General features: G+C 33.4%; 1 protein-coding gene across 1 annotated transcript in view; it reads left to right on the forward strand.

The window, feature by feature from the left end:
* Nucleotides 1-21,950, forward strand: part of C8H8orf34 (chromosome 8 C8orf34 homolog) — an 83,851-nt gene extending 61,901 nt beyond the window's left edge. Inside the window, exons 9-13 of the mRNA XM_032222273.1 lie at nt 1,330-1,415; nt 2,116-2,189; nt 10,838-10,958; nt 15,925-16,418; nt 21,849-21,950. Coding sequence (XP_032078164.1) covers nt 1,330-1,415; nt 2,116-2,189; nt 10,838-10,958; nt 15,925-16,418; nt 21,849-21,950 — 877 coding nt within the window. The remainder of the gene's footprint in view (nt 1-1,329; nt 1,416-2,115; nt 2,190-10,837; nt 10,959-15,924; nt 16,419-21,848) is intronic.
* Nucleotides 21,951-22,168: the final 218 nt, after the last annotated feature.

A 22,168-nucleotide genomic window follows, 5' to 3' on the forward strand; every position in this document is an offset into this window, starting at 1 on the left:
TGATTTGAAATATTGTATTAACAGGATTACTGATTTAACATTTTATGAATAGAATATATTCATACTTTGTGTGTTAGGGCTCTAAATTTGAAAATGAACAATTTTTGTTATGGCTTTTGTTGTCAGAAAGAGGGGCACCCCCTAAACTTTGGCACCCTAGGTCATACCCTAAAACTGATTCTGCACATTAGAGATTGGCTTATATACAATTTTAAAATGCATATAATTACCTATGTAAGGGGGAATTTCACTGAACCTGTAACTGACTTTTCAAGACTAAGAGACCCAAAGTTGTAATTCTAAAATGTTACAAGCTTTGATGTATAATCAAAATCAGATTTGAAAAAAGAGAAAATTACTAAAATCAAATTTTAATGTAATTTGACCTAATGATGAACCAAAATGGCAAAAAGCTGGATTTTTCAAAAGTAAAATATTCACTTTGTTTCTGAATATTTTTAATCTTAAACTTAATTATTATGTTTATTGGTTATAAAAATTAGAAGGGTCAACTTTTTTGTAGAATTGCACAGTCATGTGTCCAGTAGAAATGTTTGACTTTTGTTCTTTTGAGGAAAAAGACAGGGGATGGGAGCGGGGAAATTAAAACTATAAAACAGATGTTATACTTTATATCGCCCCAGAGAGTAAGCAATCAGACAGCCCAAAAGGGGATGGGGCCTCTAGGCAGGCATTGGATCTTCTCCCTTAGAGTATCTGATATGAAGTGTTGATGTGAAAAACTTTAAAACTCAAACAGGAATAATGGAGACAGTGACAGTAGTTTGGGTGCTAGAGTGAAGGAAAAAAACTAAAACATCATTTCTTAGAGCATTAAGTTAGCCATGTCCTCTGGGGAGTATGCCCATCTGCTTTAATGACATATTTAATGAATATGTACACAATTTCATATGTATTTGTTTGAACTAGCCAATGAGGCATGCTAAAAATAGCAGCTAGCTCTTATTCCTTTTCTCCCCCTCCTTCCCTTCCTGAGTTTAGTTTTTATAAAGAGCAAGATCTCTTTTTCCTAAAAGGTCACTTTGCAGGGAGGTTTATCCCTAAGAGAAATCCAAAAGTACACAAGGGAATGATAACAAGGTGTAGGGCACTTTGATTTCATGAGTTTGCTAGTGATGTACAGTATACTCCACAATTACATAGCATTTTCTCTAGAGCCTGAACTAAGCCAATTAAGCAGCTCAATGTACAAAAGTCCTGTAGAATCAGGAAATAGATAAAGGCATCATTAGACCCAGACTTGCATGATATTTGCATATAGAAAGTCTCTCTAATAGCAGCGTCATGTTTCTGTTTTGAATCATCCAGATTGCAAGGAGATACTTTGACAGAAAGTGCAGAGGATCCGTCTGTTGTCTCTCATACATTTGAGCAAGAAGGACCAGAATCTGTTGGTAATTTTTTGGATTGCTTCATTTATTTAGTTGTTACGTCCTTTACTTCAGGAGTTCAAGAAAAATGTTATGAATCAATGCTTGGATATAATTACCTTCTAAGCACTGAGAATAAATGGAAAATGTGAATCATATATAGTGGATAAAACTGATGAGGATGACAATAGGGGTTTTAATTTCAAATTCATGGATTTTATTTAAAAGGTTACATAAAATGACTTTCCTAGTTCTTTTTTAATAGAATGAATTCATCTTACATTTCCAGTTTGAAAGCTGAAATTGAGTTGGATTTGTCTCAGTTGGAATCTTGTTCTTCAACAGCACCCACATAATAACTATAACAATAGTATTTAGACTTATTTATTACCCCATAGTGCTTTAGAGAACTCTCGGGTAGTTTACAGTGGCATCATATTTCTCCCAAAGATCTGTCCTCATTTTACCAACCTGAGAAGATGGAAGGCGAGTCAACCTTGAGCCCCCACAGGATTGAACTTCAGGCTTTGGGCAGAGCTTGCCTGCAATACTGCATTATAACCACTGCACCACCAGGGCTCTAATAAGTTCCTCCCCAAAAGTCCTACCTCTATGAATTAGCAACTGACATCATCCATAGTAATTTTTTAAAAAGTTAACAGATTACTGGGTTGATGTTACTTGTTCTCCTAGTTTGATATTCTTGTTTCTCTGTTTTAAATAGTATCAGAGCCTGGGATAGAAATATCAATGGAGAGTATTGATGAATTGGACAATGTATGCCAAGCAACTGAGCCGGTAAGAAGAACACTTTATAGGTACTGTCTTGAATATTACATAATACTTCCAGTTTATTACCAGTTCAACTAGGTGTAATAGTAAATAGAAAAATTGGAATGCCTAAATTAATATTTAAATAATATTTTAGTTCATTTAAATCTAGGAATGATTATATATACCTTGCCTTAAATTATATATACCTGTTGCCTTAAATTTTATCCTAGTTTTTCCTTCCTTCCTTCCTTCCTTCCTTCCTTCCTTCCTTCCTTCCTTCCTTCCTCCCACCCCTTCCTTTCTCCATCCCTCCCTCCCTCTCTTCCTTTCAGCTGTTAAAAATGGGCTGTGAATCAAAAGAAACATTTTTTTTCTTTTTAAGCAATGTATAACATGGCAATCAACAGTTTTATATTTTGACAATGGAAAATCATATCTGGAGATAAAGGATGTAGCTTCAACCAAGTAAGGATTCTAGCTGTGAAATTATCTTTTAAACTCTGGAGATCAGAGTTGATGAGGTCATTCTGGTTTCTCCAATATTATAGTGCAGTCAAAAAGACCACAACACTATGTTTTCTGGCAACTGCAAAATGATTTATGTAACTACAGCAAGTCTGCTTTTCTCTCTCCTTCGTAAAGTTTTTTTAATTTTTTAATAAGAAAATAAAATTTATGCTGGTTTCTTTCCCACTGTGGCCTTGGGAAAAGCAGGACAAAGGGATAAAAAAAATTAGACCAGTTTGGTCTAGTGGTGAAGACATCAGGCTAGAAAGTGATAGACCATGAATTCATGTCCCGCCTTACCCATGAAAGCCAACTTTTGGCCACTCTTCAGCCCAATCCACCTCACAGGGTTGTTATTGTGAAGAAAATTGGAGGAGCAAGATGGGTTGGACATGTCCGCTGCCTTATTTGTAAAAATAATAAAGGTGGGATACAAATAAATAAAAATAAGCATGGGAAAAATTTCATGATATAAAAGTAAGGCTAGAAACACACAGAATCCATAAACTGAAACACTTCAATTCCTTGTCTTAATGCTCCCCGAGTCTGTGAAATCAAAAGAAAAATTGGCTCTGTTTGGGAATGTGTTTTCACTGGAAAGCCTTCTGGGTCACATCAACATTACTGGAGGTTGAGAGTCTTTCCAATTGATCTAATCTGCCAGCAATTTTTTCTGCCTTGTCTCTATAATGTTGCTGTCAACTTGTCCCCAGTCCATGAGTGACAACATTTAAACCAGCTGCATTAATCTTCATTAATTAATTGGAATTATACTTTATTGCTATAGGATATAATAACAGAATCTTGAAAGCCTGATTGTGTTTTCTTTTCTCTCGCTCTTATACACCAATGAACTACTTCCAATTATTAAATTATCTGGATCCTTGATGTGTCACTTTCCTGTATTTGGTTAGTTAGAATCATGGTTTGAGAAGAGCCATCTCAATATGTTACTGATATTAACAATGTGCTGACAGGTTGCTTGGACAGAACTTATAATTTCAGTTAGATATTATTTGTTGTAAAAAAAAATTTCTAATTTTAGATTTAAGGATTACAAATAATTTCTACACTAAACAAAGCTCTGGGGAGGATCCTTATTTTTAGGTAATAGTAGAAAATGAACTAATTCTCATCATGTGCGCGAACAGCTCATGGAACAAAACTCTTGTTCAAAATAATATACTACAGAAGAATAGTATATAGAAGAACTCTTACTGCAGAAAGCTTAGAAGAATCCAGCATACTAAATATTTCATTAGTTCTTTGAATATTAATCAACTTTCTTAATATCTCCTTCAACAGAATTAGCAAAAAATAGAAATTAATTCATGGGATTATAAAAAATATTTTAGTACATTTTGAAATATTTGTGACAAGTATTTCTATTTTGGAAATCTTAAGCTGTTTTTTCCCCCTGTGTTGTAAAATTATTTCATAAATTTGCTGGTAGTAAAATATTTAGAATAAACAGTTCAGGTGAATAAATTCAATTTGGAGGAAGCTAATTATTAAACAATTTCCAGGTTTTAATTTTTTATTAATTATTTTGAAATGCTTTTTCCTTAGTACTTTTTAATTTTTTAAACTTTAGGAGCATTCTAGTAACAATTCTATACATTGTGAGTGTATGTGTATATATATATATATATATATATATATATATATATATATATATATATATATATATATAATGTTATATTTGTGCTAATAAATAAATAAAGGGAGACTAGTATAGATGTATTTCAAGCTATTTAGCTCTCATCAGCTGGCCATACCCTTACTGGGAATCGAGCCTGTGCTGTATTGCGTATGTATGTATGTATGTATGTATGTATATATGTATGAAAAAACTTTCACAAAACCTACCCTTGCTTTTTGTAAAAGATGGGAAAAAAACCTCTATGCAGAGAGCCAATACTTTCAAAGATGAGACTATCTATATTGTAAAAAATATTCAAATTGCATACTGGGTCTATGAATGCAAAGACAGACAACTCGACTTTTATTATCCAAAACAGATATTCAAAGCTGTAGTATAAAAACGAACCAAACCAGGATTTAACGGAGCTTGATTCTTTGGAGTTGGGATTTTTAAAGTGGGTGGTGGACTTGGGTATTTTTAAAGGGTAAAGTCAGAAGTGAAATGCTACCGGTTCTGACCAGTTCACTAGAACCAGTAGCAAAAAATGCTAAAGTTCACTCGAACTTTAAAAAAGCTTTTAAAAAGTAAAAAGTAGTAAAAAAAAAAGCTATAAAAGTGAAAAAAGAGGTTCCGTGACACTCAGCTATGCTGCGCGATTGTTGGAACCTTTTTTTTTCACTTTTAAAGCATTTTTTTTACTACCGGTTCCAGTGAATAGGTAATAAAAATGGTTTAAAAAGTGAAAAAAAGGTTCCGGCAATCATAAAAATGCTTTGAAAGTGAAAAAAAGGTTCCAACGATTGTGCGGCACAGCTGATTGTCATGTAACCTTTTTTCACTTTTTAAAGCATTTTTTTCTACCTATTCACTGGAACCGGTAGTAAAAAAAATGCTTTAAAAATGGGGGGGGGGGGAATGGTTCATACAATCACGCTGATCAGCCGTGAGCCACGCAATTGTCGGGCTCTCTTTATTTCACTTTTTAAAGCATTTTTTCCTACCTATTCGCCTGAACCGGGAGGAAAAAAATGCTTTAAAAAGTGGGAAAAGTTAGTCACGCCCACTCGGTCACATGGCAGCCCGACGAAGCCACACCCTCAGAACTGGTGGCAAAAAAAATTAGATTTCGCCACTTTGCAAAGGCATCCCTTCTCTGTTTTAATCCACAAGCCTTCAAAATGTTAAAAAGGTGAATTAGTTGATTTTAGGGGGTAGCAGGCCATAAGAAATCTGTAGACTGCCTTTCTAAGTGGATTTTGCTAATAACATCAGTATTATATGCAACATCTGTATAGGTAAATATAATGGCATTGAAAATTATTGAGATTCAAAAGGAAAGCATGTGGAGGTAGGATTTACAGAATTTTCTCCCTTTTCTGAGCTCTCATTCAATCCCAGGAAAAGATAGGTTTAATTTAAGGAAGTATTTACTGGTTCTCTCCCCTCTCCCCCAATCACTATGTCATACCTTTTCTTTTTCAAATTCAAACCATAGAACAGCTGCATATAAAACTGGAAAAATAAGCAAATAAAATGTAAACTATTCCACAAATTTCTCTGAACTTTTATGTCAGACCTTAAGAAAGCAGAGAACCCAGGCTATCAGTATTAAGACTAACAGAATAATTATTCAAAGCAGATAGATGGAAAAAGAAGAATAAACTTGAAAGAATTGAAAGGTGCAATCATGACCTGGATGACTGAGAATCTTCATAGACTTCTTTGCAAGGAGCTAAAGGATCTGGACTATTTAAATAAAAAAAGACAAGTGTATTGTTTCAGCCAGAGGATTAAATGAAACTCTTCAGATAGAAAATTGGTTTTCAGGGATAGGATACTAATGAGAAAAAAATCTAAAATATTCAATCAAGCTTAGAAGTAATATAGAAGGGCCCTGTTTCTTACATTCTGAACAATTACTTTGACTTTCAAACTAAGCGGGAATAATTTAGTTTAGTGTCCCATGACGGAGTGAAACTAAGAGCATCTTATATGTTGATCTTGTACAGCTGTTGTAGTTTATCCTGTTTCCAAATTCATATTGGCTCATTCTATCTGAGTATAACATCTTGTCCTCAATCCTGTTCTCTCTCTCTCTCTCTCTCTCTCTCTCTCTCTCTCTATATATATATATATATATATATATATATATATATATATATATATATATATATATATATATATATATATATATATATATATCATTCCCACCTTGGCACCTTTCAAGTGTGTTGGGAATGCATTTTCTGGAAATCTACCAACTGTATTTTCAGCTTAATTAGAAGCTACCAGAGATGCTGTTAGAACAGGCATTTCATCTGTCATAGCTGCCCTTAAAATAAATTAAAATGTTTTAATTAAAGGATAGGCTTCTTGATTGAATTGAAGTGTATTAAACAATTTGCTTTTAGCCTACTATTTCTATTTAAAGTTCATTTTTTTACATGTTAAAGTACAATTTTTATTTCTATGATCCTCCGTATTTTAGCCTCAAAATTATTACTTTTGTTTCTTTTAATAAATTTATTTGTTATAAAAAAAGAGCTCAATAAGTAAGCCAGTCATTAGCCATAGAAATTTTTTAGATTTCATCAATAGCTTCCAGTCCAGAACTCACTGAGTTTTTGTTCTAGGGAAAAAAGGAAGAATGTGCAGTAGGCATTGTCCAGATAATTTGAAAGGAGGATAATATAAATCTAAAATTAATGTAACTTTTATCATCAACCATAGCACAAGAGAAATGAGCATTCCGCAGAGTCAGAGCTGCAAATGCTGCAGCAATGGTGCCCACACATGTTTGCCCAATGTGGCAGAAGATTCCATGACTGTATAAACCTTACCAGTCACCTCCGGACACATTGTGGCCAGCCCACAATCTGTTAGATGTCCAGGTCCTCTTTGAACATGATGGATGAACATCACACAGACACACAGACACACACACAATATTAGACATTAGTGATAGTTGATGTTTCCCTTCTATAGGTTGTTATTAAGAATTTTTTTACAAGCCCTTTTCCAATTATCCAAAATATAAGGAACCAATTAAAGAAGTCTTTGAATTTCGGACATTGATACCAGAAAGAATTTGCTTGTAGTAACGTGAGTTTAAAAAAAAAGTGTTATGTAAGTGAAGAAAATATTGAAGGATCTGGAAAAAGCTTTTTAAACATTGACATATGGCTGACTCTAGTTGCTGGCAAATACATCTTAAATCTATTAGAGTAACAGCTTTCCATTGTTGTAATAGCTGGGGTCTTGCCTTAGTTCAAAGTCAGCTAGGAGAGTGGTCAAAAGCCATTTCCAAAAGTAACATTGACAAGGACATTTTGGTCATTTCATTTGCTGGAAAATGAAAATGCCCATTAAGAAATATTTTTAATATATTTTAAATGTCACAATAACATCAAAGAGAATATTAGCATTATTTGGAACCAGAGTCTCTCTTCCTCTATCACCATAAGGAGAAAGAGAGAGAAGGTGTGGGAAAGTGGAATACAAAAATATAGCTGCCTCAATAACATTTGCACATTTTAGCTTTTCCTCTGGATTTTTTGTTATTATCTTAAAAGGCATAGCCTTTGGTTGATTTCCATTTATTTTAATTGTCTCAAAAAGACTTGAGCATTGCCAAACACCTTTTATCTTTCATTGCTTTTCCTATAAGTCATCAGGTATATAAATGTAAAAAATCATGAACTTTGGCAATTTCAGGTAACAAAGCAAGAATTAGAAAATAGAAAAATAATTTCCCCCGCCAGCAAAAAATAGACTTATTTTGTCTTAAATTTTATTACTTCTGCCAAAGCCTTTCATCAGTTATTGCATTACAGACTAGTACACCTTACATCTTAGCTAAGAACTTGCATTTGTTATAAGGCTGTATTTTCATGTCAATGTAAATGTTTTCAGGCATAAACCTACAGAGCATTTATATACACGCAATTAAATATATGAGATATTCTATTGCAGTCTTTCATCAGATATGTCCCAGCCAAGTATTTCATTTGTCTGGCCACTTCCCATGAAATGTAAATAGTTGACATATTGATATGTTTATCTTTGGCCAAAATGGACATCTGTTATGTGAAAGGAACTTAACTGACCTCCATAAATAAAATTTGGTTTGTTTTTATTATGTTACTGATTTTTGATGTATACAGAGGTTTCAATGTTATTAACAGCAGCATCTAATGAACGTCTCCTTTGGGCCACTAGATATCACTGTGGAGTCAAATTTTAAATGACCTAGTCATTTAAATCTCTTAGTTTTCTTAGCTTTTCTTCCTCTATCTACTGCAGATTTAGCTTTGGGGAAAACAGTTATAGTAACAAAGAATGAAAGTTAAACATAGGTCTTAAGTATGCAATTAATGTTTCTGTATTGATACTAGAAAAGGACCATTAAAGCTGCAGTTCTGTATAGTTTGGTTTAAAGCTACAAAATAGTTCTTTGTAAATTTCCAGGCCTCTATATATCTTTGTATAGCAAATCTCTAGAAATTGATGTTAGTAGCTTTGATGACATTGCAGATCAAGGAGGATAGCAATTGAACTGTGCATTGGTATAATACACACACACACATACACACACACAAAATGTATATCATAGCAAATACAGTTATAAATCTAGTTGCCTCAGTCCTGGGATAGTGTGCAAATTCTATCTCCAACATGCGTGCAAAGCCACTATTCCCTCAGTTAAAAGCACTCACATTAGCATGCTTTAATGGCTGAAGCTATTTTTTTGTACCATCAAGTTTGACTTTCAGACATTCAACCACACCCTTAGCCTTTGGCTTATATTGATAAACTCTGTGTCACCCAGGTCACAACACTCCTGGGCAAATATAGGCTTCCTTGCTTATTTTGATCATATAGTAGATGACAAGTAGCTTTTGTTCAGGAAAAGGTGGCCCATCTGCCAATATTTGAATTCAACCCTAAATAAATCAACCACAGTTTTATGCATATCAATACTAGAATTTCATAACAAGGAGGAATAGAACAAATTTATGTAGAAACACCAATGTTGCTGAACATACAACCTTTAATAATGAAGGAATGGAGGAGGGATATCCATAAATCTTGTTTGATTTGAACATATATTTCAATCTAAGAATAGCAATTTCTCTTCATACATAATGTTAATTGTATGTATATAAAGAATACTTATTTTTCATAAATTTAGCAAGGCTCTCTAGATATCATTTACTGTACATATTACGTTGCTCATATTGATGCACATTTTAAAGCAATATTTGTTTAAAGGTCTCATCCATTAATGGATACGGAGTTCATTTATTCTATACGCATAATTTGGTAACTTGGGGATAGAAGGTTAGATGTGGAAACAAACTCTATGCATTGGATAATTTTTGTAAGGAAATCTTGCAAAGTCAGTTTCTTCCTCAGTAAAAAAATATGTCAGAATCTTTTAATGGGTTTTATAGAATTGATTGGTATGATACATAAACTCAGCCAGTGTTTCTTTTCTGTACTAATGCAGAACTTCAAGGTTTAGATATCAGTAGATTATATAGTTATGGCTAACATTCCTTATCGTACAGTTTAAAAATATAATAGCTGTGGTTTAGGGAAACATGTCTTATATCAGTAAGTATTTAAATAAAAAACAGAATATCTTTTAACAATTTTGTTTCATATCTGTCAGGATATTTGTGAAGCTCAGACTGATAAATATTTATTCAGGAGCAGTTCCAAGACAAACTTATACAGCGTTCTCCCATGGTCTTGCATAGTAACCTAGTATTTAATGTGAACGTTTTGGTATTTATCATCAAATGGTGTTTAGAAATTTGGAAGAGTAGTTATATTTTAAAGTATAGATAATTAATATTTTTAAAACCCTTTTCTTTGTTTTCATGAATTATATGCTTATAATTTTGTTGTCTGCAAAAAAAGCCCTACCAAATTTACTTCAAATTTCTTATTTTAAAGATAACTTCTAAAATCAGTAAATGACTTATAGTAAACTATACTTTTAGATATCACATTTGTGATTGTATTATATGACACTATATCAATTTATTTGATTCTTTTTATTAGTTGTATTATTTTAAATGTGGTTTTATATTCTGTAAGCTGCCTTGAGTCGCCATGGGCAAATAGGCGGAAATATAAATTCAATAAATAAGTTTAAAAAACTGCTATTACTATTGTCATGAGTTGTTGCAATTATATAGTGGTATTGGAAATTCTGTTTGCCTCTAAAGGAGTAGATTATATTCATATTGAGATCAATTTGATATTGACCTAAACTGAATGCCTTTCAGTAAAATAAATGGGTTCACACCAACTAAATCATATCTGGATTTGACCTTCCACCTGACTGGTGGAAATGTTAAAGACGGTTACCTGATACTACTGATACTATCTTGATTATGTGATTAAAAGAATTAAAAGATTAAAAGAATGGGACATTTGAGTTGATATATGTTAGATGAATCCACAGTTCACAAAATTACATTGTGTTCTTCCTTGTCTTTAATTATTCTAGAGTCAGCCAACCTGGACTCTAGACATTATGGGTTCAAGAAGTAGAGACTCTTCAAGTCAGAAACTATTAGAAGATTCATTGGCTGCAAAAGAACTACAAACTATGGAAAAACACCTCTCTGGTAAATGTTCTGCACAAGACTTTAAGACTTTTTATTTAGAAGCCATATAATAAATGTTGTGGGTGAATATGATAACAAAAGATTACCTGAAGGATTGTGCTACTCTGTTGTTTTAAAGACAGGCAATGACAGAAGTTATATGTAGCAATCAAAGGAGATAACTGCCTCACACAATAATATGCCAGTGAATTCTTGTTATTGCTGTTAGGCAATACTGTGTACATTTTCTCAAATAACTTTAGAAAATCCAACTTTTAAAGGAGATAATTTTTCCTCAAATCATTTGACTTTTATCCAGAGTATGAAAAATAATCTGTAAATTCTTAGTTTTGCTATATTTACAAGATTGAAATTGTCATGAGAAAAGATGACAGAAGTAGTAAGCACATAAAGGAATAGAGCACAAATTATCATGGAAGTAGAACAGTCTTCTATTTTAAGCTTCACATAATGTTTATTTATTAAGCTTTTGTTGTTCCTATTTGTAGAAAACAAATTATTCCAATTGCTTATCCTTTGTTTTCATAATTTAAAAGGCATAAAAATGAAACTACTGGATGAATGCTTCTTGGAAAAAAGAGAAAAACTAGGAAATGCAGTAATAGTTAATATCTAATGCTAACATCTATAACCAAACATCATTATACCTGATATTTGCCAGGTACTTAATGTTGATTTTTAACATCAGACCATAAACTTTTTAGCATCATTATTGAAGGCAGAAGGCAGATATAATTCTGCTAGCAAATTCATATATTTAATTATATGAGGGTACCTTCTTTGAGCTGTTATTAGTTAAAATAAACAGAAAAATCTCTGAATCTGATTTTGTTCTTATCGGTATCTTTAATACATTTCCATCAATTTAGGAAAAACATTCAGCATCTCTTTCTCTGATTAAAGTCTATATATTTTATTAGGCTGTTCTTGAGAGGCATACAATAAAAATTATTTTTAAAACATGAGAAGTTTTAAAGTGCTTCCATTAATTATTGAATTTCTCTCTTTGCCTATCTGAATTCTTATTACTAGTTGTTCTTTTTATAGCCCATAGAGGCATTCAGGCTTTGATATTTAAATATTACCTTGATATTTACATTGAACATTGGAAAACATGGGAAACAGCATTATTTGTTATTTCCAATATTCAAAGAATGTAAAAATGTATTTGGTTTTTAGCAAATAATGAAACACTAAGTTTCCTTTTCAAGTATCCAGTAATTAGTTGTGATCTCTTGTTATCCACACAGCTTCTTCATAGTTAAAAAGGTTGCTATATAATATTCTCTTACATGTATGGTACTTCCTCCCATTCAGAGTCATTGACATGAGCTTTTTAAAAACAATGAAGGGGCCAAATACATGCTTTGATATTTACTGGCATGGTTCTTTTGAAATACTTCCTTTTTCATTTGTGAAAGTTGATGTTCAAAATCAGAATACATTCAATGCTAAATAAATGTAAACAGTTTTGTACTAAAATTGTTAAATTAACTGTGGAGAAATGATTTAAATGCTTTACTTATCAGCAGAACCAATCAGTTTTTGTAGATAACTGAAGCTGAGCCAAAATTATAATGGTTATTGAAACTAACTGAAACATAAATACTGCATTTTTCCAACATACCATCTCTCCTTCATGGCAGATAAGTCATGAACCAAGCCATTTGCAAAAACACAGGTTAATTTAATTGAAAGAGGATTCATTGCAAATTTGGTTTAACTTATAACATCCATATTATTATCTCTTAAACCAAAATTTTAAGTTATTTTATCAATTTCAAGTTATGTATATTTAAAAGTGGTTTACACATATATTTTAAAACTTAATTCAAGAGAAATTATTAAAACTGTTAACATAAAAATAATTCATTTGAAAATAACTTGAAGTCTTCATATTATATCATTTCAAGATTAAAGGCATACTATAATATAAATTCCAAATTCTTATTGAATAAATGACATTATAATGGTGTCTTCCTATATAACAGAATATAATGGGATCATATATTTCATAATAATGGAATCATTCAAGAATGATTCAGACTAACTGTTTTGGACTTCACATGAGCACAGAATCCTTCTGTTCAACAAAGCAGTTCTATTTTTCATACTTTAATATGGAAGAAAAAAGGCACAACTGCTTTAAGAATCACTTTACCCATGAGATGCTAAACACTTCTAAATCATTTTGAAATCATTATTGCCCTAATGTAGAGTAATTTTGTTAACAAGACCTTATTATTATTTATATAACCAAACATTGACTTGATCAGAGACCCTTTGGGATCTTATTAAGTTCATTAATAATAATGTTCAACTATAATTTCAAAAATCTTGTTTTAATATAATATGCTTTAACCAGAGAGAACCACTGGTTAAGATACTAGGCTAGAAAGCAGGAGATCGTGAATTCTAGTTCCACATGACCCATGAAAGTTATCTGGTGATGGCCAGGTCACTGTTTCTCAGTCCAGCTAAACTTACAGGGTTGTTGTGAGGAAAATATGCAGAAGGTCTGTTGGATATGTTTTTTGCCATGAGTTATTTGTAAAAATAATAGAGGTGGGATATAAATAAGTAAATAAAAAAAAATAACAGACAGTGCAGTATTGCTTATTGCAAAAACCATACTTAAGGTTGCCTCTAATTTGCTACTATTTTCTATAGCTATGGAATAGGAAAAAATTTGAAAGTCATTGACTCTAATTTCTCCCTAGAAAATGACATATTTACCCACCCGCCCTGCAAAACAGGCCTTTGATCTTTCCAGTGCTACCTCTAAAATCAGAATTCCCTCTGGAATGATGTATGGTCACATTGGAAGAGAGAATTGTGAAAAATTACATTGCCAAACTGTTTGAGAACAAGACATTAAATGGATAAATGGAAGACAGGTTGATTCAAGCTGGGTTATTGTCACCTGTGTATGTTGAACCAAGGTATCCATATGTAGACAGTTTTATGGAAAGTTATTTCTCCTGGTCATGATAATTGTTTGTGTGAAAATATAAAGAAAGGCTATTTGGTCAACAAGAGGAAATTGGAGTCTGTCTAGCTGGCAATAACTTTCATTTTATTTACATTAAGTGTGAAATTAAATCTGAGGATTCAGTATTCCTAGAATTACTTTGGATGCCATAAAGATAAAAAGAAGTAATATAAAATGAAACATTAACTAAAGTATGAAGGAGAGGATTGTAGCTGAAATATCAAATAGCATATCAATGATATGGCAACAACTGCTTCATAAATCTGCTTGTGATTAAATGAGACAAAGGAGTATAAATGGATTTGACATAGCAAGTAAAGAAAGTCTGAACATTGACCAGGTAATAATATCCAACCAGTGATACTAGAAACCAGCTGTTGTTCCAAAGATCTTTCATCTGCAGCTTGTGGTTTGGTAGATGTATTCAAGGCTGGCAAGTCCTGAATAATCAACTACCTGGGGCAAATATCTGAAAATATACAGTAAATGAGAATGAAAGTCCCATTTAATAAGGTTATTCCAGTTTGAGAGCAGAATAAGAGTTAATTTCTATGCAAATAATTTATATTCTATTCTTTGTGTGCATGTTTATTCCAGAAGTTTCCTTAGGAATCTAAAGATGCAAACTGATTATCATGATACAGCAATTCATATTGTTTGAGGTAGTCTCTATGACATTGTGATCTTATTACTTGCAAGATTATCAGATAGCCATTAACATCTGAAAAATCTGCTTATTAACAATTTTCTATTTCACTAATAGGGTAGAAGTATGAACCACTGAAAGTTTTTGTTAAGAACCAGACTGGGCAAAATGTACAGGAGGGAATGGAATCATACAGAGAAATAAATGCAGAGCTTTTGGTGCTGCAACTCATTTTGATTATTAAAAAGAATCGCAATAATATGTTTATATATGGCTATCTATGTGCGCATGATGATGACAGATGTATTAGCTCTTGCCATATTTCAAAATATGTTTAACCCTCCTATTATTTAATATGCAACTTCTGTGGAAACAAGAGAAATGTTATTTACTGGGTACAAGCTAAAATAAGCAAAAATAACAAGGATATTGATAGTGCAGTCATTTGTTTTGAAATTAATATCTATAAATGTAATCTTTTGGGAATTCAAAAAAAGTGATGAAGAAGTTGATGAATTCTTTTGGGAGTACAATAAAAAGTTGATGAAATTGAAAGTTCATATGAACTCTGGATTATTTTAATCTAATCTAGACATAGATCCAAAATTTGAGGAGGGGAAAATAATTATGTTAACTGTTCATAAATACTTTTTCCACCTTTGAACAGTTTATGAGTTTGTCATGAGGGCTATTTTCACTTCTGGAAAGGAAGTCTGAGAAAAATGCTATGAATAATAATAGATGTATTTTGGGAAAATAATGAAGGGTCAGGCATTCTAAAAATTGCTGATTTTGTATATGCATGAAGTTAATGGACTCACTTTGAATCTGGAATATATGTATTTCTGGCACCTCTTCAAAGAGCACAATAATTTATTGGAATGGGCTGATTGATTAGAGAGAACAAGAAATCAAAAGCCTCTTCTTTCACATTGGATATATCAAAGACCTCCAAATATTAATGCTTAGGAGAGTGCAGTAAACATGCAAGATCCAACAGTACTAACAATGTCTCATACTCTAATGTATTGAAAACAAAGCAGATACTTTTTCCCTTTGACTTTCTATGGATTTCCAAAACACCAAATCTTTCCTTTCATTTTAGTGGGAATCTCATCATAGAATCTGCCAGAAGAAATCCAATGTGACTAATTTCATAAGACTGGTGCTTCAAAAGGCATTCAGGTCTTCCCAGTTGAAAATAATCTAGTAATAGAGCCTAATAACAGTTTGCTTGGGTTAGAATGAAGCTAATTATATCATATTAATTATACATTTTTCCTTATTTTTCTTCTTCCATTATAATGCATATTTTTTGCAATATGCAGACATTGCAAAGGACCTAGCACTGTGGGAAGAAGGAAGATTATCAAGAAATACCACTGGACCATCAACTCATATAATTCCACTAGATCACCAAGGAAATTTTAAAATTACCCTTAGCCAGGATTCAGCACCAGTTCAGAGTGGGAAAGATATTCAGCTCCAGCTTCAAAGAAACAAATCACCACCATTATCCAGCAACAATAGCCTGCTAGTCTCCAGTGTTACAAACAGTAGACCTCAGTCTTCCAATACACAGACCAACAGATCTTCTGGGCTGCCAGCTCCACTAAACAGATCTACAACCCCAAATACTTTGTTACAAAGACCTGTTTCCCCTAACAACCAAGGAAACAAAGAAGGAACCATTAGTATGCACAGAAGCCAGTCTTTAATATCAAAGAATCAACTTGGAAGGACCATTACCAGTCCTGCAGGGCATCTTGAAACAACTGGAGTTGCTCTAGGAAATATCACTCAAAGAAGCAGTATGTCTGAAGTAAGTGTTTTTGAAAAGAATTACAATACTATAACACAGCTTCACTTTATTTCTGTATTAGTCTAATAATTATTCCCTAATGCACTTATCAAGCTTTAAGATTAATTAAAAGCAAAAAATATCAAATTGGAAGGAATTCATTATTTATACTTATTATTTAATGCTACCTGCTGGTAACACTTTTAGTTTCTCCTAAAATCCTTATGTGCGGATGTATCTACACAAACACACATGCATATTTGCTATTTATGCCTGCGTATTCATGTATACATTTATGGACTTGCTTGATTTTCCTTTTCAGTGTTTGGCTTGAAAATCAAAAATATTGGCTAAATGCTTTGTATTTTAAAAAATTTGGTCATCTAAAGAAATTTATATGCCTGCTCCTTTCTTTCCCATCATAAACTCTTGTGGCACAGTGTGAAGGTTTTTGGCAGTCCAAGGGCCACCAATAACCAAGAACAACTTCTTAGTTCCTCCTATGCATCTGTTGCCTTAATGCTAAACTAGGGACTATAGTTGCATCATGCAACAGGTTAGATTTCATGGAAGAAAAGTATCCCAAGCAGCCTTTAATTCTTTCATGCTTTAATTAGTAATTTAGTCTCCAATTCTGTATTTTACCACATATGCTAAGCTGTGATATAAAAAGTATATAGCACAATACAGTTCAGAACAGTTTTTATCATTTGGTTCCCTTGTTTTCCAGATTAGAGGCCTCTAGTGCACAGTTTTCCATGCCTCATTTCTAATAGATGATATGCTTTAAAATTCTTCTTTTCTTTATGGAAGAAACCACATTATAAACATTTTTAAGGCAGGGATACATGAAGAATTTGGCAAAGACTTGCATGTCAGCTCTGAAGTTCTTTTTGTAAAAAGTCCAAGGTTTTAGTTTTGCTATCCTGTCTAAAAGAATTATAAGTTGCCTGATGATCTGAGTACTTGTACACATACCCTCAGCTCTGTTGGCATGGAAAATGCTATAGCAAACTTGCAGGTGTGTTACATTACTAGCTTAGTTCAAATTCAAACCAAGCAGTATAACATAGATAAATGTTTTTTGTTATTGCTACATTTTGTGTAAACTAATGCTTTGAATTCTTTTCTACATACACTTATATATACACTTATGCATTTAGTTTTTAGTCTTCAAATACTTCTGTAATTGTGAGACAGATACATCTATAGATAATATCACTTTTTCCTTTATTCTTTTATGAAGTATAGATTCTTCATCGCTTCAGACCATTATTCTTTGGAGTCTATGATAAGTTCTTAGTCCTCAATAGTCCTCAACTTACAATCATTCATTTAGCAACTATTGAAGTTACTATGGCACTGGAAAAATGACTTATGACATGGTAACTTCAAATAGTTGCTTGTGACTGGTACAGACACAATCATTGCACTATCCCCATGTTCACATGATCAAAATTTGAGTGCTTGGCAACTCTCATTACTTAGAACAGTTGCAATGTCCCAGCATCAAATGACCGCTTTTTTCCACCTTCCCAGACAGCTTCCAATGAGCGAAGTCAACAGGGTGAATTAAGATTTGCTTGATGACCATGTGATTTACTTAAAATCAAGGTCACCTTGGAGGGATGCGACCCACCATCCATCCTGGCATCTTCCCTCATATTTGCAAGCTGATGAAGATCTGCATGAATCAAGACCCTGCCAAGCAGCCCAAATTTGACATGATTGTTCCTATTCTTGAAAAGATGCAGGTGAAGTGAGGGGCCCATCCCACTGGCCGGTCCAAAGTGCCTTCAGGATGAGCCAAGGGCTGGAGAGAGGGCTTCCTGCACATGTTATGGAGGGGAGGTGCCTGCCAAGAGCAGGCTCCACTGGAAGGGGGCTGGAAGGGTTCGGCCTTGCACTCTCCCTGCTTCACACCCTGTATCTCTGGCCACCTCTCATGCCAAGGCCACCCTGCACTCCCACCTGGCTGTGCTACAGTTTTTATCTTTTCTGCACAGGTCAGGTCCCCTTTGTCTTTTCTACAAAGCTCCCTGTGGCCCAAATAAACTGCTGTTATGGGGGGAGGGTTAAAATCTACAGTGATTCACTTAAAAACTGTCAAATAAGTTCATGAAATCACGCGTGAGTCTCTTAACAACCCCCTTGCTTAATAATGGAAACTGGCCACAATTGTGATTGTAAGTTGAGGATTTATGCAGTATATATTGCATTGACAAGAAAAGAAAACATCTGGATAACATGCTTTCATTTTCTAGTCTGCTCTTTTACTACTAATATTGAAAGGAATTCTATTTTTTGTTTGAACATTAGTTTATTTATTTTAATATCCATCTTTCTTCCTCAAGGAAGAAAATTAAAGCAAACTTAATACAATAATAATACAATAGCAGAGTTGGAAGGGACCTTGGAGGTCTTCTAGTCCAACCCCCTGCCTAGGCAGGAAACCCAATACCATTCCAGACAAATGACTATCCAACATCTTCTTACAGACTTCCAGTGTTGGGGCATTCACAACTTCTGGAGGCAAGCTGTTCCACTGATTAATTGTTCTAACTGTCAGGAAATTTCTCTTCTTGATTAGTTTCCACCCATTGCTTCTTGTTCTACCCTCAGGTGCCTTGGAAAATAGTTTGACTCCCTCTTCTTTGTGACAACCCCTAAGATATTGGAACACTGCTATCATGTCTCCCCTAGTTCTTCTTTTCATTAAACTAGACATACTCAGTTCCTGCAGCCATTCTTCATATGTTTTAGTCTCGAGTCCCATAATCATCTTTGTTGCTCTTCTCTGCACTCTTTCTAGAGTCTCCACATCTTTTCTACAACGTGGCAACCAAAACTGGACACAGTATTCCAAGTGTGGCCTTACCAAGGCATTATAAAGCCGTATTAACACTTCACATGATCTTGATTCTATCCCTCTGTTTATGCAGCCTAGAACTGTGTTGGCTTTTTTGGCAGCTGCTGCACACTGCTGGCTCATATTTAAATGGTTGTTCAATAGGACTCCAAGATCCCTTTCACAGTTACTACTGTTGAGCAAGGTACCACCTATACTGTACCTGTGCATTTCATTTTTCTTGCCTAAATGTAGAACCTTACTCTTTTCACCATTGAATTTCATTTTATTAGATAGTGCCCAATGGTCAACTTGTAGAAAAAAAACCCATCATGATTATGTCTCAGGACATTGCAAATACCTTTCAGTCAGGAGGTTGCATAAAATTGTACACTGGCTTGGAAGTTACTCTCTAACCATTCTGAGCATAACTGTCTTTTTCAGTGAGTTTAATCACATTATTTGTTTGTTGTCACCTTTGCTGTCAAAAGATTGTGGAGACCTGTCTTCTTCAGCACCACAGCTCAAATAGGGCTAGTTTTTTCATAGTCCAGGTTTAAGTATGGCTCAATTCATAAATTCAAAAGAATCAATAGAAATCTAAAAATATGATTGATTTGATTTTTTTAAGATGAAAAATTGAGTGTATTAGTGAAGGACAGATGGATAATGAGAGTTTCTCAGTGAAAGACATTTCTCAGTAATGTCAAGAATGGTTTATGAGGAAAAATAAACAGGGAGAAAAGGAAAGAAGTGTAAGAAACATGAAAAGAAAATGGCAGCAAAATGATAACTGCAAGGAATTATGTACAGAATATACCAATGTATATTTATGCTGATAATAAGTATGAAATAGTATGTTTGATGGAATGATCAAATTAAAAAGTCTAGGGGTAAGAACACACATGTAAAAATGCTGTGAAAATAAAAATGTTAAGCATACAATATGTGTAGAAATAAAGCTCAATGAACTTAATTTGTTTTAATATTATTTTCCTGAAATTGCTGCATATTCTCTGAAATGTTTTGGCTTTTTAAAGCAGAGTCAAGTCTTTGCCTTCTTAGTCACCCAAAAAATGCTTTCTAAATCTAAGATACTCATTTTTTATTGTCATGGACAAAAGTATGTTTAATAAAAAGAACATTTTGCTTGTTTTTCTTTCACAAACAAAAATCTGTTCAATAAAAAAGAACTCACTGCACAGTTACAGCACTCCAAACAATATAGAACTAGTGGCTAGGAGGTCATCTTCTTATGAATTCTGAATTGCACTTGCAGCAGGGCCCCACGGTGTGAAATCATGTCCTTCCTCAGCAGTTTTAAAATGTGAGCTATTGGCCTGAAAGAAATCTGGATTCTATTATAACTTACAGCTGTTCAGTGTATATCAACATTCATTTGTTTGCTACTTTTCTACACAGAGTTGACCTGTCAATGTGTCAGCTTTGTTAGGGATGTCATAAAGATTAAAGAAAGAGTAGAAGGTTAACCATATGAGTTTTACTTGATTAATTAAATTTGCATAAATTTGCATACCCTTACATTGCTTCCAGTATGTAGAATGCATGCCCTTGGGAGTATGTTTGGCTCCATTCGATGTTTAGGAAATTTGTAGTGATCCCTCTTTTTCCAAGCTTTTAATTGTTAGGTGATCTTGATATTGTATAGTATTTTTAAATTTCTGTATTCTGTTTTTGGTTTGAAATTTTATTAGCTGCCCTCAGGTTTCTGCCTGAATTGATATAGATATAACTTAAAGAAATAATAATATGTTTAAACCCCCAAAGTCCTAGATATTCGGAAGTTTGTTCAAGAATTTCCGTGAGGTCTCTTGCTCTTTACAGAATCACAGCTCTCTACTTTCTCTGAGGTGATGATAGAAGATCTTGCTTTTGAACTCCTATTTTGTTCTGAAGTGGGGTCTTTCAAGACCGGAGGTTTGGATCAGCACTCAGTTTCCACACAAGTACATATTTAGTGTGATTTTGAGCAGATTCATTCAGCAAGAAAAAGCAGCAGAGTCTTCCTTTTACCCATTCACTCAGTTAAAAATTGCTGTCACTTTTGGTTTATATTGGGGTAAACATATTAAGTTAGGGGCACCCCAGGACCAGGAAGGAGAGGCAGAATTACTGATTTTACTGTCATGTTTTATAATTTGTTCCTTGTTGCATCCTGTTTTGAGAGTTTATATAACCAGAAAGAATTATTAATTAAAAAATAAAGTAATAAATACTTTTTAGAAAAGGGATTTTAAAAAAATAGCATAATTACTTGCATTGGTTATACTGCCCATGGTCTTTCTGTAGCATTTCAATTTGATTTCCATTGCTGTGTTTCATATATAATCTTGTAGATTAGGTAGTCAGTTCAACATCTGTTTTGTGAGACTAGAAATAGTTCTTAGACAAGTTTACTGATTAATATATGTTTTAAACATACACAGAATTTCCCTTGCCATTTCCTGAAACATTCTTGAAATAGAGGAAGAAAATTACCTGATTAATAATGAGTACTTGTAATTGTTTTTAATTAAAGAGTCAATTTGATTAATTGCAGACCTAATTTTTGCCTTGACTGAATTGATTATTTTTTGTGGCAGGATGACTTCCTACAACAACTTCAGCTTGTTCACCAGCCATGGATTTTGCCAGCTGATACTGAAAGTGAAGAAGCAGAAGCAAATCGAGATAAATGTGAGTGATTAGTGCCAGATTCATGGCTGGAGATAGAGACCTCATTTTAATGAAATAATTTTAGTTGTGTACCTTTGCTGGCTTCTAACTTGTAATAGAATTTTTGTATTTGTTATTTATTTATGGAAATAAATGTCTAGTTTTCTGGTCAGCCTGTAAGGTTGAGAATAATCCAAAAATAATCTAAACTGCATCATTTGTTCTCTGTGCCACAAACTCAGACTCT

Source organism: Thamnophis elegans, chromosome 8, assembly GCF_009769535.1.
Source record: "Thamnophis elegans isolate rThaEle1 chromosome 8, rThaEle1.pri, whole genome shotgun sequence".
Taxonomy (NCBI): domain Eukaryota; kingdom Metazoa; phylum Chordata; class Lepidosauria; order Squamata; family Colubridae; genus Thamnophis; species Thamnophis elegans.